The following is a 13,430-nucleotide window of genomic DNA, read 5'->3' as shown; positions in this document are numbered from 1 at the left end:
CTTTTGTAAGACTACTGATCCTTCATGACCTAATTAATGGAGAAAACTAATGCTCACTTTGTTTCACAAGTCACAGATAATCAGCATATATATGACTTGTTTTGCCTCTTATTAATTAATTTAGAACTTAACCTGCTAGAGATGGATCGAGAGAGACTAGTTCGTCGTCCAAGACCTAGCCTCTTTGATTGGTTTCAGAAGGAAGCCCTTATGACTTGACCAAGGCAACCACCGCCAAATAATTATAGCACTATTCTTTTCTTTAAATATCTTTTATTTTCTGTGGGTAAGACTTCAAGATACTTCTTTATCTTCTATATAAGAAGCTTCCACTTTGAGAATAGCTAGAATATTACAAGTATGCGCTGATAAGAAGCACTAAAGAGATAGTGAAAGAGAGACGGAGAGATGGAGGTGACAAAGGTCAAACTCAAGGATGATGATGAGGAATTAGCAGGTGGGATGCTTCCAGGGTATCGGTTTCATCCGACTGATGAAGAACTTGTTGGGTTTTATCTACTGGTTAAGGTGGAGAAGAAAAAGATTAGTACTAGAACTTCTACTAGATTGGATCAACTCATCAGACAGATTGATATCTACAAATATGATCCCTGGGATCTTCCAAGTACGTAGTTACAGCGATCAGCTAGCTATTAGCTTTTAAACTTCAGTTCATCCTTAATGATATGTTCAGTTATGTGTAGTTGTTTTCTAATAGGTCCTCATGAAAAGCTAGCTTTTACTAGTACTCTAGCTTGGCCATGTATATGCATATAGTTAGCTAGCTAGCTAGCAAGGAGATAATCATATATATGTTCTACAGATCGATCTGTTTCTTTGGCAAAACAGATAGATCTTCATCATCATCTTCACATATGATTCGGAGGGTGGGTTTGAGTGCTTTCAATCTTTCTTTCTTTCTTTTTTTGGCTTTTTAATAACCGAGAAGTGCTTTGATTGGAATTTTATGTAGGTCAATTACTTTTACTGTAAAGAAAAATTAAGCAATTAATGGGAAAAAAGGACAGTAGGGCTGGGACCAATCAGGGGTCCTTTGAAGGAATCATCACTTGACAAAGCTAATTTTGATTTTAACAATAGTTATTATTCTTCAGTTTCAGTGAAGTATCTTGAGCATCGATCGATATCAAAAGTTTAAACTTCACTACATATACGTATAGAAATTTATCTATGAAAAATTTGTCTGTGAATCACTAAACTGAGATTCACCTTTTCTTATCTGCAGAGTGCATTCAATGCCTGAATGAAAATAGTCTTTCATTGTATGCAATACATGACTATATATTATATAAAGGATATGTCAAAAGTGTTGCTTCATATACTTCCATATACCCTAAACATAATTTCATGCATTTCCACACTAGATAGGCAAACTAGACGACCTAACGTTAGTTATAAGGTCAAATCAAGTATACGGCATGCCGAGTAGGGTTTATATAGTTTCAATATTAATTCATTCAAACACCATTAATCACCCTGATTACTCATGCAACCAATTAAGATGCATGTTAGCCAATAACACCCTTTTCCCATTTACACTTAATTTTTTTTTTTTTTTTTTTTTGATGTTCTGATGGGGTCTTTTTCACTGGAGAAGTTAGCACTGAGGGAGACAAAGAGTGCTACTTCTTCTGCAGAAGAGGGAGAAAATACAGGAACAGCATAAGACCTAACAGAGTCACAGGATCTGGATTTTGGAAAGCCACCGGCATTGACAAACCCATTTATTCAGCTAAGGAACCTCTCGAATGCATCGGACTCAAGAAATCGTTAGTGTACTACCGAGGGAGTGCAGGAAAAGGCACCAAAACCGACTGGATGATGAATGAGTTTCGCCTTCCACCTAATGGGAAAAGTTCTACCAACTTCCTCAATGTCAAAGACAATACACAAGAAGCTGTAAGATTACACTCCTTCTATATACTTCTTTTTCTTAATTCTTAGTCTTGATGATAATTACTTGGATTAAATTTTGTGCGTCTTCATGCAAAAGGTCATCATTCAACCTGGCTTTATCAAGAAAAGTTTCTATACATAGGACTATTTAGGTTTTTAAGTTGGATTCATGAGCGTATATCTAAATGCCTCTCAGGTATTATAGGTATCTATGTACGTAATGCATGTATGCTCAATAAAAGAAATGTGACCTAACACTTAACCTGTAATTAAGAACATAATGCCATATTATACCCAAATTTCAAACAACAAAAATTGAGATACTACACTTCGGATTATTTATATTTTTATGTAGTTTGGAAAAAATGAGCATATTTTTACTCCAACAAACAGAAAGGTTTAAGCCAGAATGATCATTACATACCATTCCACTGTCATATATATATATATATATTTTTTTTTTTGATTTGGCAATCACACGGTGTCCTCAAAGGCTTCCTAGGCCCAGAGACTAATCCGTGCTCGGGGGATCTTGTCAGAACGCTTCCTCCCCCCTGGCCACCAAGAATATATTGGGATTTAACTCCAATAAGCGTCGGCGGGATTCGAACCCGGGTGTGGGGGTTCCACACCTGAAAGCTCTTACCAACTCGACCACCTGTGGTGGTTTTTCCACTGTCATATATAAACAAACAGAAAGGTGTGCTAGTACTCACAATGATACATAGAAATAAGCCCACTCATTAGACATCAAATGCATCAAATACAAATAGCGTGAATTCTCATTCGGTACTACTTTAGAAGATTCAGTACTTGTCTTTGAGGAGAGAGAAAATAAAAATATCTATATTTATAGCAATCACTAGTTTCCCTATAATCTAATACTTAATCTTTTTCTCTCTTCAAATTTATGCATTTGCATCATGAATTATTTGATTAAGGGTTTAAATTTCAAAAATAATACCATATTAATTTAAGATAATGTATACAAGGAAGCTATTGGAATTACGATAGAAAAATTATAGAGATTTTAACTTTTGAATAAAAAATTATTAAGAGATACTCTTATATCGAGCAAATACCAAAAAAAAAAAATCCATTATTTTTGCATACATAGAGAACAATCAAAATTTTATTGAGAAAATGACTTTTACACTTTGAAGACTAAATATAAATGATAAATATAGTCGAGTTGAGTTTTTGGTTAAACGATAACTAGACTTAAAATGTCACCTATATGGCTATATTTATGTTGGTCATTTGAAAACTCAATGTGAACAAAAAATGGAGTCGACTCGAGTCTTCACATGAGTTGCAATTAAATGATAGATTTTTTTTTTTGAAAAGGCAAGTCATTTTAGCTAGACTGAAATATGTGACAATCATGCATTTATGTAGGTCATTTGAATTTTGAAGATGAATGTTGACGATAAATGGAATCAAGTCGAGTCTTCACATGAAATGATAGCTATTAGCTAGACATAATGTGCATGCATTTACATTGGTCGGGTTGTAGGAGATATTTTTGAAAAAAAAATAAAAAAAACAAACAAACAAAAACTAACGACGCCCGAGAGTTTATTGAGAAAATGACTTTTACACTTTGAAGACTAAATATAAATGATAAATATAGTCGAGTTGAGTTTTTGGTTAAACGATAACTAGACTTAAAATGTCACCTATATGGCTATATTTATGTTGGTCATTTGAAAACTCAATGTGAACAAAAAATGGAGTCGACTCGAGTCTTCACATGAGTTGCAATTAAATGATAGATTTTTTTTTTTGAAAAGGCAAGTCATTTTAGCTAGACTGAAATATGTGACAATCATGCATTTATGTAGGTCATTTGAATTTTGAAGATGAATGTTGACGATAAATGGAATCAAGTCGAGTCTTCACATGAAATGATAGCTATTAGCTAGACATAATGTGCATGCATTTACATTGGTCGGGTTGTAGGAGATATTTTTGAAAAAAAAATAAAAAAAACAAACAAACAAAAACTAACGACGCCCGAGAGTTTATTGAGAAAATGACTTTTACACTTTGAAGACTAAATATAAATGATAAATATAGTCGAGTTGAGTTTTTGGTTAAACGATAACTAGACTTAAAATGTCACCTATATGGCTATATTTATGTTGGTCATTTGAAAACTCAATGTGAACAAAAAATGGAGTCGACTCGAGTCTTCACATGAGTTGCAATTAAATGATAGATTTTTTTTTTTTTTTTTTGAAAAGGCAAGTCATTTTAGCTAGACTGAAATATGTGACAATCATGCATTTATGTAGGTCATTTGAATTTTGAAGATGAATGTTGACGATAAATGGAATCAAGTCGAGTCTTCACATGAAATGATAGCTATTAGCTAGACATAATGTGCATGCATTTACATTGGTCGGGTTGTAGGAGATATTTTTGAAAAAAAAAATAAAAAAAACAAACAAACAAAAACTAACGACGCCTGAGAGATTCGAACTCTCGCGGGGAGACCCCATGTACTTAGCAGGCACACGCCTTAACCACTCGGCCAAAGCGTCGCTTTTGTTGGACTCTCTTATTTTTTATTATTTTACAAGGTGTCACGCATGATTAAACTTTATAAATCTAATTACTGCTTTGCTTTACTTGAATTGGTGTTGCAGGAAGTATGGACACTGTGCAGAATATTCAAAAGAATCCCATCTTATAAGAAATATACACCAAATTGGAAGGAAGAAGCCACATCAACTAAGCAGAATCCTAATACAACTGATTCAAATTCTAAAACATGCAGCTTGGAGTCTGAGAACTGCAGTACTCATGATCCATATTCGAGCCTCGAAGACTCGGTAGTCATTCAACACATTAATGAAAGAAAGCCAGTTGTGGAACAAGTCCATCGTGGTGAACCAAATAATCACTGGTTTAGTGGAGGGCAGTTGGGCTCTCTAGCTGATGAACATCATCATGAGGCTCATTCATTCGCAACATCTTATAATAGTTCACCCTTCATGAGAAATGAGCTCTCTTTAAATCCAAGCGAAACCGATGATTTCTTTACAGACGGAAGCTGCTGGGATGAGTTGAGACCAGTAGTTCAATTGGCTATGGATTCATCCACCAAGTTTATGACTCTGTATAGATGAGCAGTCCGCAGGTAGGAGTCGATCTGCAGTTCTGCACTTGGAATCCTGTTGTTTTTCTTTACTTCAAGACATTTTTTTTTGTTTGATAGGTATGTATAGGCAGGTTAATTAAACAGTATCTAATAAAATGTAATGACAACCTTGTTTCACTATTTATATTATTATACAAAGTCTTAAACTACGTACATTAATGGTTTAGGAGCTAGTGTGACCTTGCTAGAGAACTACGATCACCGTCTCGTCATTACAATCTCAATATTGTATTAAGAGACCATGTTGCTAATAACCCTCCGTATCATAAAAGACATTAATCCCATTTTTGATCTTCTTCTATTTTCCCGTAACCAGTTCTGATGTAGGACGAGATTTTAGCCAATTTCAACCAAAAATCTCGAAAAGAAAGAAGCGTCTTCACATTAATAAGAATAATTTGAATATTGGAAATTGGTATTCAAATAGGCTTCTTAATGATGGAATTAATCATAAATTACTCTTTTGGATATATCGGGATTCTCGAGCAAAATCTTGATTGGGATTCCAAGCGTAATATTCTTTAGTATCTAGGATTTTATTTTCGATTTTTATTTAATCAGGTTTAATTAAGTTTTCTAGTTTTAGTCTATAATAAATTATCCTTTTTGTTTTCTAGTTGTATTAGGTTTATGCTATGTGCCCTATATATAAGGCACCTCTTAGATTGTAATATTGATTCAAATTATCAATAAAAAACCAAATATTAGAGAAGTTTCTCTGTGTTTCTTACGGTTGTGCCCGTAATTGCTAGTGGATTCTAGCTCATCTCATATGGCTTTCGACGCTTGACGGAGCCTCTTACTATTGTGTTCACGCTTCCCGCATCATTTGGTATCAGAGCGGGTATCGCCCACTTCTTAGCAGACGACGATCCAAGGGAGAAGTTCACTACCACCAACCTCAACGACGCTGGTCGTAGAGTATCTATCAAAGAAAGTTTCGTTGAAGAGGAACATACCAAGGGATTTGCCCTAGGACAACCTCATCAATCAAAAAAAAAAAAAAAAAAAAACAAAGGGAAAAAAAAAAAGAAGAAAGAAGAAACATGGAACATTGGATATTCACAACGCCAGATTACGACGACTTCCAAACTACATGTGTCATCAAAGACAAGGTATGCTCTGTAATAATTGACAGTGGTCTACGAGAGAATTTTGTAGCAAACAAAATTGTGGATTATTTTCAATTGCCGACAGTGAAGCTGAGTGATCCATACTGGATTCCATTTGAGGAGGATGAATATGCACAAGTAACAGAGGTTTGTAAAGTTCCTGTCTCTATGGGAAAATTTTATAAAGAAGAGATTACTTGTCATGTGATTGATATGGACGACACTAATGTGCTTTTTGGAAGACCATGGCATGAAAGCGTCAAATGTGGTTATTGCAAAGACAACACATATTTATTTAGGTGGGAGTCGCACAAAATTAAAATCAAGCCTAAAAGGAAGAACGTCAAGAATGACCATCCTGAGGTGTGTGAAAAGGAACATGAAGAAGCAACTTTGAAGATTGAAGAGAAACTCATTAAGGATAAGGAAGCTGATTCATTCATCACATCGATATCCATGTCATGCTTGCCTAATTGTGTTCAAGAACAACCCAAGGAGAAATCATTGCCCATTCCTTTTCAAGTGGAGGAGTTCAAGTTTCAAGATGCTTATTCTAAACTTGTCTACGGTATTGGATTCATGGTGATACCTTTTAATTTCGAGAATATTGAAGTTGATGGCTTATCATGTTTTATTCCTACTAATGATCGAGCTGCATACAAGAGGAACTCGAGGTCGAGTTCTTTTCAAGTGGAGGAGACTGATGTAGGACGAGATTTTAGCCAATTTCAACCAAAAATCTCGAAAAGAAAGAAGCGTCTTCACATTAATAAGAATAATTTGAATATTGGAAATTGGTATTCAAATAGGCTTCTTAATGATGGAATTAATCATAAATTACTCTTTTGGATATATCGGGATTCTCGAGCAAAATCTTGATTGGGATTCCAAGCGTAATATTCTTTAGTATCTAGGATTTTATTTTCGATTTTTATTTAATCAGGTTTAATTAAGTTTTCTAGTTTTAGTCTATAATAAATTATCCTTTTTGTTTTCTAGTTGTATTAGGTTTATGCTATGTGCCCTATATATAAGGCACCTCTTAGATTGTAATATTGATTCAAATTATCAATAAAAAACCAAATATTAGAGAAGTTTCTCTGTGTTTCTTACGGTTGTGCCCGTAATTGCTAGTGGATTCTAGCTCATCTCATATGGCTTTCGACGCTTGACGGAGCCTCTTACTATCGTGTTCACGCTTCCCGCATCAAGTTCAAACAATCTAATCAATAACACAAATGATATTGAGATTTGGAGAAGTAGGGGCCACCTAAAGTTAAAACAGCTAAAGATCACAATAGTTGATTACTCCACAAATATTACAATCACCTCGATATTGTGGATGTTAATAGTGTCTGTTTTTATAATCTAAAATTCTTATATCGATTGAACATTTTGAACCTCAATTATAACCTTTCTTTAATTAGTATTGGTTTTCTCTAACATCTCAGCTCTAAAGACATGTCAAAGACTACTTAATTTCCACAAGAATAAGACATAAAAACAGTAACATAAAGTTGTAGCGATAACACAATTTTGTGTAGCTCTGTGTTATATAACACAGACGAGATGAAAACTAGAAGCTTGACAACATTTTATTGAAATTTGCGTGACTATACAAAACGATGAATGCACATTAATTGAACATCAGCGACCTTGTAAGTTCTATAACAAAAAGTTAACACATTGACAAGCTAATGGATCGATTCAATGCAAAATGCATATAAGAACACCAATATTTTGTGTTAAGAGTTTCGTTTTTGGCAACTGACATTTTTAAAGAATCACTAATTTCTTGATCTCCTTCTTTCTTATACATTTTGCTAATCCTTAATTAGAACCCGCATTAGTATATTCTTGATCAGCTAATCTCTTCACCTACGTAGAAGTGCTCTTGAGAAAGGAGGAAATATGTTACGATTGAATATGGTTTGGCCAGCAACTTTGTTATGCCATTTGGGTTCTCTGGCGGTGATAGGCCTGTCAGGAGGGTTGTGGTGGTTGAGCTAGCCCGGTTGCAATACATGTTGCTACTAGCAGGAGTGTAAAATATTGCTCGACCTATACATAGTTATTGGTAAAGTTGGAACTCCCAAGTCCGAACCCGGGGGGGGGGGGGGGGTGTGTGTGTGTGTGTGTACGTGTATGTATATATGGATCGTTTTAATGGAGAAGCAACCAGAAGTTCAGAACAAACCAATTCAGCTAAATGTCGACAAAGATATTGCTAGGTTTTACTGACGATACACATTGAATTCCATTTGGTTCGGCTTATATATATCGAGTTCGAATTTGTTTTTATTAGTAAGATAGTTATGGGAATTACTGGAACAAATTACATAGTAACTTCTAGGCATATGAAATAACTTCATGCAAAATGGTGAATGTTAACAAAAAGGTGTGAATACATGTTTAGATTAATCCCTCTCGATCAAATGTGAAGTGCATGTAAGAACATTAATATTTTCTAATTTTTGCCCAAGAATCAATCATTTTTCAATTAGATTAGCATTTGATACTAGACAAGCATATTCATGGCGTAGTCTTAATGTTCAAAGACATTAAGAAATGTATAGGTGAAACAAATGTATATCACCAAAATGCAGGTATAGTTCTAATCTAGTTGGAGAATTTTTATTGGTTAAACCGCAATCACAATGGACTGCACCGGCTATATTTGCTTACATTCAAATATTTCATTCTAATGTATTTAATTTCATCTTTTAGAGTTACTATTGGTTTTCTCTAACATTTCAAGTTACTTGAGCATAATAAAAGGAATAGTCATAGACTACTAGCTACTTTCTATTGGAACAATACACATAAACGTGACATGAAAGTTAGCAATTGTACAATCTTTTTTCTGGAGAACTGAACATAATAATTTGTTAATTATAATAGCATTAGATACTTGATAAAAAGGAATTCTGTGGCGACATTAATTGTTTCAATTATATGTTTGCTGATCGCACTACTAGCAAAACAGGCATCTCACACAGATTTAATTCACACAGATTTTATAAAGCCACAGACATCAGTGTGTATTGGCAATATATACAGAAAACCGTGTGAAATAAGTAAAATTGGGTCCACAAGAGTTTATGGAATAACAATAGCCACAGAAGTCTGTGTGAAATAACATCAGATACAGACTTCCGTGTGAAAATTAAAATATTTTATTATCAACTCACACGGTTGTCCGTGTGAAGTTTAATTCACACATATTTCTGTATATATTAAATATTAGTTTATTAAAAAATCTTTTTTTTTTTGCGCTATATGAATTGTACAGGGACGGTTGTCCGTAGCTAAAATATTTTGATACAGATAGCTGTGTGAATTTTTTTCTCACACAGATATCTGTGATAAATGAAGATACAGACATCTGTGTGAGAAAAAGATATGCATACGGAATTCTGTGTAAATCTTCAAATGTGTATCTCACACGGATATGAGTGAGAGTTTTGAATGTATCTCACACGGATTTCAGTGGCAACAAAAAATTATATTGTTCTGAAAAAAAAAAAAAAAAAAAAAAAACACACTCTGCCCTTGACAAATATACTAAACCTAATACCCTTTCAGCCTCTTTTTCCTTTCAAACCCGTGGTCACAGGCTCCCACACCAACTCTCCGTCTCTGTTGTTTCTGACGCTTGCCCACGATCTTCAACACCTCACACCGCCATGGATGAGCTTGTTGGTATGAATTTCCTACCGCCGCGACTTGGAGTCTGGAGACTTGGACTCTTGGAGCACAGAGGCGCAGAGCAGTCCGACTCAGCGACCCGGCGATCTGTAAAAGTGCAAGGCTGGAAGCCTGGAACCAGCAACCGATCTCCGGTAGTCCGGTCTCCGAGCTCCCCACCGCCACCAGCAACCCGTCTGGGCCGTCTGGCTGTCTCCGTGGTATCTCACCATCCCTCTCTCCCTAGTTCTGATTTCTGAAGTTCTGAGTTTTAATTAGTAAATAATCGATTTCCTGATTTCCATTTGATGATTGATCTTGTGAAGTTGTGATTCTTGTCTTCCATTTAATCTATATCACTATATGTCTATATCAGTTCTGAGTTCTTGTTGGTTTTTAAGTTTTATAGTTGAAAACTTGAAAATTGAAATGGGTAATGGCCAATGGTTTCGATTTCGGTTGGTGCTACTGTCCTACTGATGTTGATGGTATAATTGCTAAATTGCAGATTTGCAGAAATGATATAATTGCTTGGCCTATGGAGTATGGAGTATGGATACTGATTAACTGATGGTGACATGGTGTATTGATGTTGATGAGTTGATGTTGATTACTTGATTTTAATAAAGGTAATGATACTGATTGAGTGATTGGGTAGTTAGAAATGGGTTTGATAACTTGGTTTCCGTATAATGTTGATTTCTTCTTCAATTGCAGTTTGTAACTTTGTATGATTCATGATTCATGAGGAGAAGGCCTCAGACCTCAGAAGCAGAGGGCCACAATTCGTTTGAGAAAGCTTGAAAAAAAATAAAGGTAATGACATTGCTCACATAATTCGTTTCAGAAGCAGGTCATCTTTTTGAGATTTTGGGTATCTTGTGGTAATAATGACATGTTTCTGGGGATAGATAGTTGCAATTGAGTTTTGAATGATCTTATTCGTTAAGTAGTGATGTGTAGTTGGTGTTGCAGGTTCTTGCATTGCTGAAAGTCAAGACACTGGGTCTTCGGCAACCTCATCAAGATTTGCAGTTGGCCAGTTGTCTACTTATCTGGCCTCAGGCCTGCAATTTCAATATCATCAACAGGTGCTTTCTGCATTGAATTTGGAAGTTCACTTTTGAGTAAAGAAATTGACAGCTTTTTGTGTTAGACAACATTGGTTTTTGTACTTGGGAATTGTATGGCTCTGGAGGATATTGAATATGCTGCCATGTTCTTTATTTGGCTCATTTGCAGAGTATTTGAAGGAAGCTTGTCCTTTTCTTTTGCTAGGAAATCAATGGCTAATAATTGTTACTTCATGTAATTTGATATCTGCAGGCACATAAGGTTAGAGAGCTTCATCTTTTTTGCATTTTCACCCATTATGAAGTTGCATCGACAAAGAATTTTTTTTTTTTTAAAAGGTCTGAAGAGTTGTATATATTCATTTCAAGTTATAACTGCTGCTGTATATTTTTATTTGGTTCACCAAGTTGTGGACCTTGATGACCATGCCCTCCCAGAAAATTTGGGTTTGCTTCCTATGAATGTGATTATTGATGTTGTAGGTGGACTGCATTGTGTTCGACAAGACAGGGACTCTTACAATTGGGAAGCCACTGGTTGTTAACACACGACTCATGAAAAATATAGTGCTTCGAGAATTCTATGAACTTGTTGCTGCAGCTGAGGTAGGCTTTTAACCTGTGTAAGCAATTGCTATATCTGCTTTATTAGATGGACTGAAATGTTTTTCAGAATCAAATCAACATCTGAGCATGTATGTTAACAGTTCTTTATGACGCATACATTTCAGGTTAACAGTGAACACCCCTTGGCCAAGGCCATTGTTGAGTATGCCAAAAAATTCAGAGAAGATGAAGAGAATCCAGCCGGGCCAGAAGCGCATGACTTTGCCTCCATTATTGGTCACGGGGTGAAGGCTATTGTTCAGGGCAGGGAAATAATTGTGGGGAACAAGAGCTTGATGGTGGACCAGAACATTGCAGTTCCACTCGATGCAGAAGACTACCTAGCAGAAGCTGAAGGGCTGGCTCAAACTGGGATTCTAGTAGCCATAGATGGAGAAGTGGCTGGAGTTCTAGCAATATCTGATCCACTGAAACCAGGTGCTCAAGAAGTAATTACCATACTCAAGTCAATGAATGTTAGAAGCATAATGGTGACAGGTGACAATTGGGGAATTGCAAATTCTATTGCCAATGAAGTTGGTATTGATACTGTTATAGCCGAAGCGAAACCTGATCACCAGAAAGCAGAGAAAGTGAAGGAATTGCAGGTACATACAATGACTATTACATGAGGAAGTCCTTAAGTTCATTCATGTTTATGTTAGTTATGCACTTATGCTAACAGGTTATAAACTTCAAATATCTTATTCATAGGCTTCAGGCTACACTGTGGCGATGGTGGGAGATGGCATCAATGACTCACCAGCACTTGTGGCGGCAGATGTAGGAATGGCAATTGGTGCTGGCACTAACATTGCAATTGAGGCAGCAGACATTGTGCTAATGAAGAGTAGGTTTCCTCTTTATTTTCTGTAAGAAAGACAAGTTTATAGAGGGAACTTGTCTCAGATAATTGGAGTAAATTGATCAATATATGGTTGAGATTTTTTGTTTCCAGTATTAATTTCTGATGGAAATGACATTAGTTAGTTGTGGGTACAATATTGATTGGGTTGTGAATTATGTTACTGTTTGGATTCTGATTAATGGAATTGTATATTGAAAAAAAATTATTCTGTAATAATTTAGCACCAATTTTTTTTTTGAATAGCACCACTCTTACACACTGATATCTGTGTGAGTTAGGAATATATTTCACACTGAAATCTGTGTGAGTTAGGCATATATTTCACACTGATTAGGATATCAAAATATCAGGAAAACAAGTGGGACCCACAAAAAATTTCACACGGACTCCCAAAACCGTGTGAGTAGAGCATTAGCGCCCCCTCCGAAGGCAACCGAAAAACAATCCGTAGCTGCACTGTAGGTAAAGCCCTTTACACACTGACATCCGTGTGAAATGCTAGTATTTCACACAGATTTAAATCTGTGTGAGTTGCCCGTTTTGCTAGTAGTGTCGCTACGCACATAGATTTACTTATTTCCTGCATTAAGAGTCCTCTGATCATCAAGTGCCCAGTGCCTACGATTGCTTTGACCCAACTAATTTAGAACCAGCATCAACATTGTTCGTCTCAGCACAAGTGATCTGGAGTCTTGACTCTTGAGAAATGGGGGAAAAATGAATCAATGCTAATATTTTCGGCCAGAACTCTTTGATTGCAAAGAAGGCCTTGCAAGAAGCAGGGAATGCATGCATACTCCCAGTTTATAAGTAAAGACTGACATTTGTATAAATTTCCCATACACAGCCTAGAATGTTTTCTGATGAATACTAACAAGGCAAAACTTTGCTATCCCATTCGATTTCCCTGGCGGCAAAAGGGGATCGTGCGGAAGGGTGGAGGTGGTGGTGCATTGGTTGATGAGGTAGCACCTTTGCAGCACATATCGCCATTAGCAGCA

The 13,430-nt window shown here is 35.9% G+C and overlaps 2 protein-coding genes and 1 non-coding gene across 3 annotated transcripts; 2 read left to right on the top strand and 1 right to left on the bottom strand.

Annotated features, from left to right (window-relative positions):
* The first annotated feature begins 304 nt into the window (after positions 1-304).
* Positions 305-5,215, top strand: LOC133743069 (transcription factor JUNGBRUNNEN 1-like). Its single transcript, XM_062170813.1, has 3 exons — positions 305-625; positions 1,619-1,920; positions 4,569-5,215. Exons 1-3 carry the CDS (start codon positions 409-411, stop codon positions 5,049-5,051), a joined length of 1,002 nt encoding a protein of 333 aa, XP_062026797.1. The 5' UTR covers positions 305-408; the 3' UTR covers positions 5,052-5,215.
* Positions 4,382-4,463, bottom strand: TRNAS-GCU (transfer RNA serine (anticodon GCU)). Its single transcript has one exon. It is a non-coding gene; the product is annotated as a tRNA-Ser (tRNA).
* Positions 5,216-10,684: 5,469 nt separating the features above from the next.
* Positions 10,685-12,521, top strand: LOC133743062 (probable copper-transporting ATPase HMA5). The gene is made up of 6 exons (XM_062170802.1): positions 10,685-10,698; positions 10,858-10,973; positions 11,209-11,217; positions 11,439-11,561; positions 11,687-12,169; positions 12,276-12,521. Exons 4-6 carry the CDS (start codon positions 11,511-11,513, stop codon positions 12,435-12,437), a joined length of 696 nt encoding a protein of 231 aa, XP_062026786.1. The 5' UTR covers positions 10,685-10,698; positions 10,858-10,973; positions 11,209-11,217; positions 11,439-11,510; the 3' UTR covers positions 12,438-12,521.
* The last annotated feature ends 909 nt before the right edge of the window (positions 12,522-13,430 follow it).

The sequence above is a fragment of the Rosa rugosa genome, chromosome 1 (assembly GCF_958449725.1).
Source record: "Rosa rugosa chromosome 1, drRosRugo1.1, whole genome shotgun sequence".
Classification (NCBI taxonomy): domain Eukaryota; kingdom Viridiplantae; phylum Streptophyta; class Magnoliopsida; order Rosales; family Rosaceae; genus Rosa; species Rosa rugosa.
The sequence above is the reverse complement of the archived record's forward strand: the minus strand, read 5'-3'. Positions and strand labels throughout refer to the sequence as shown.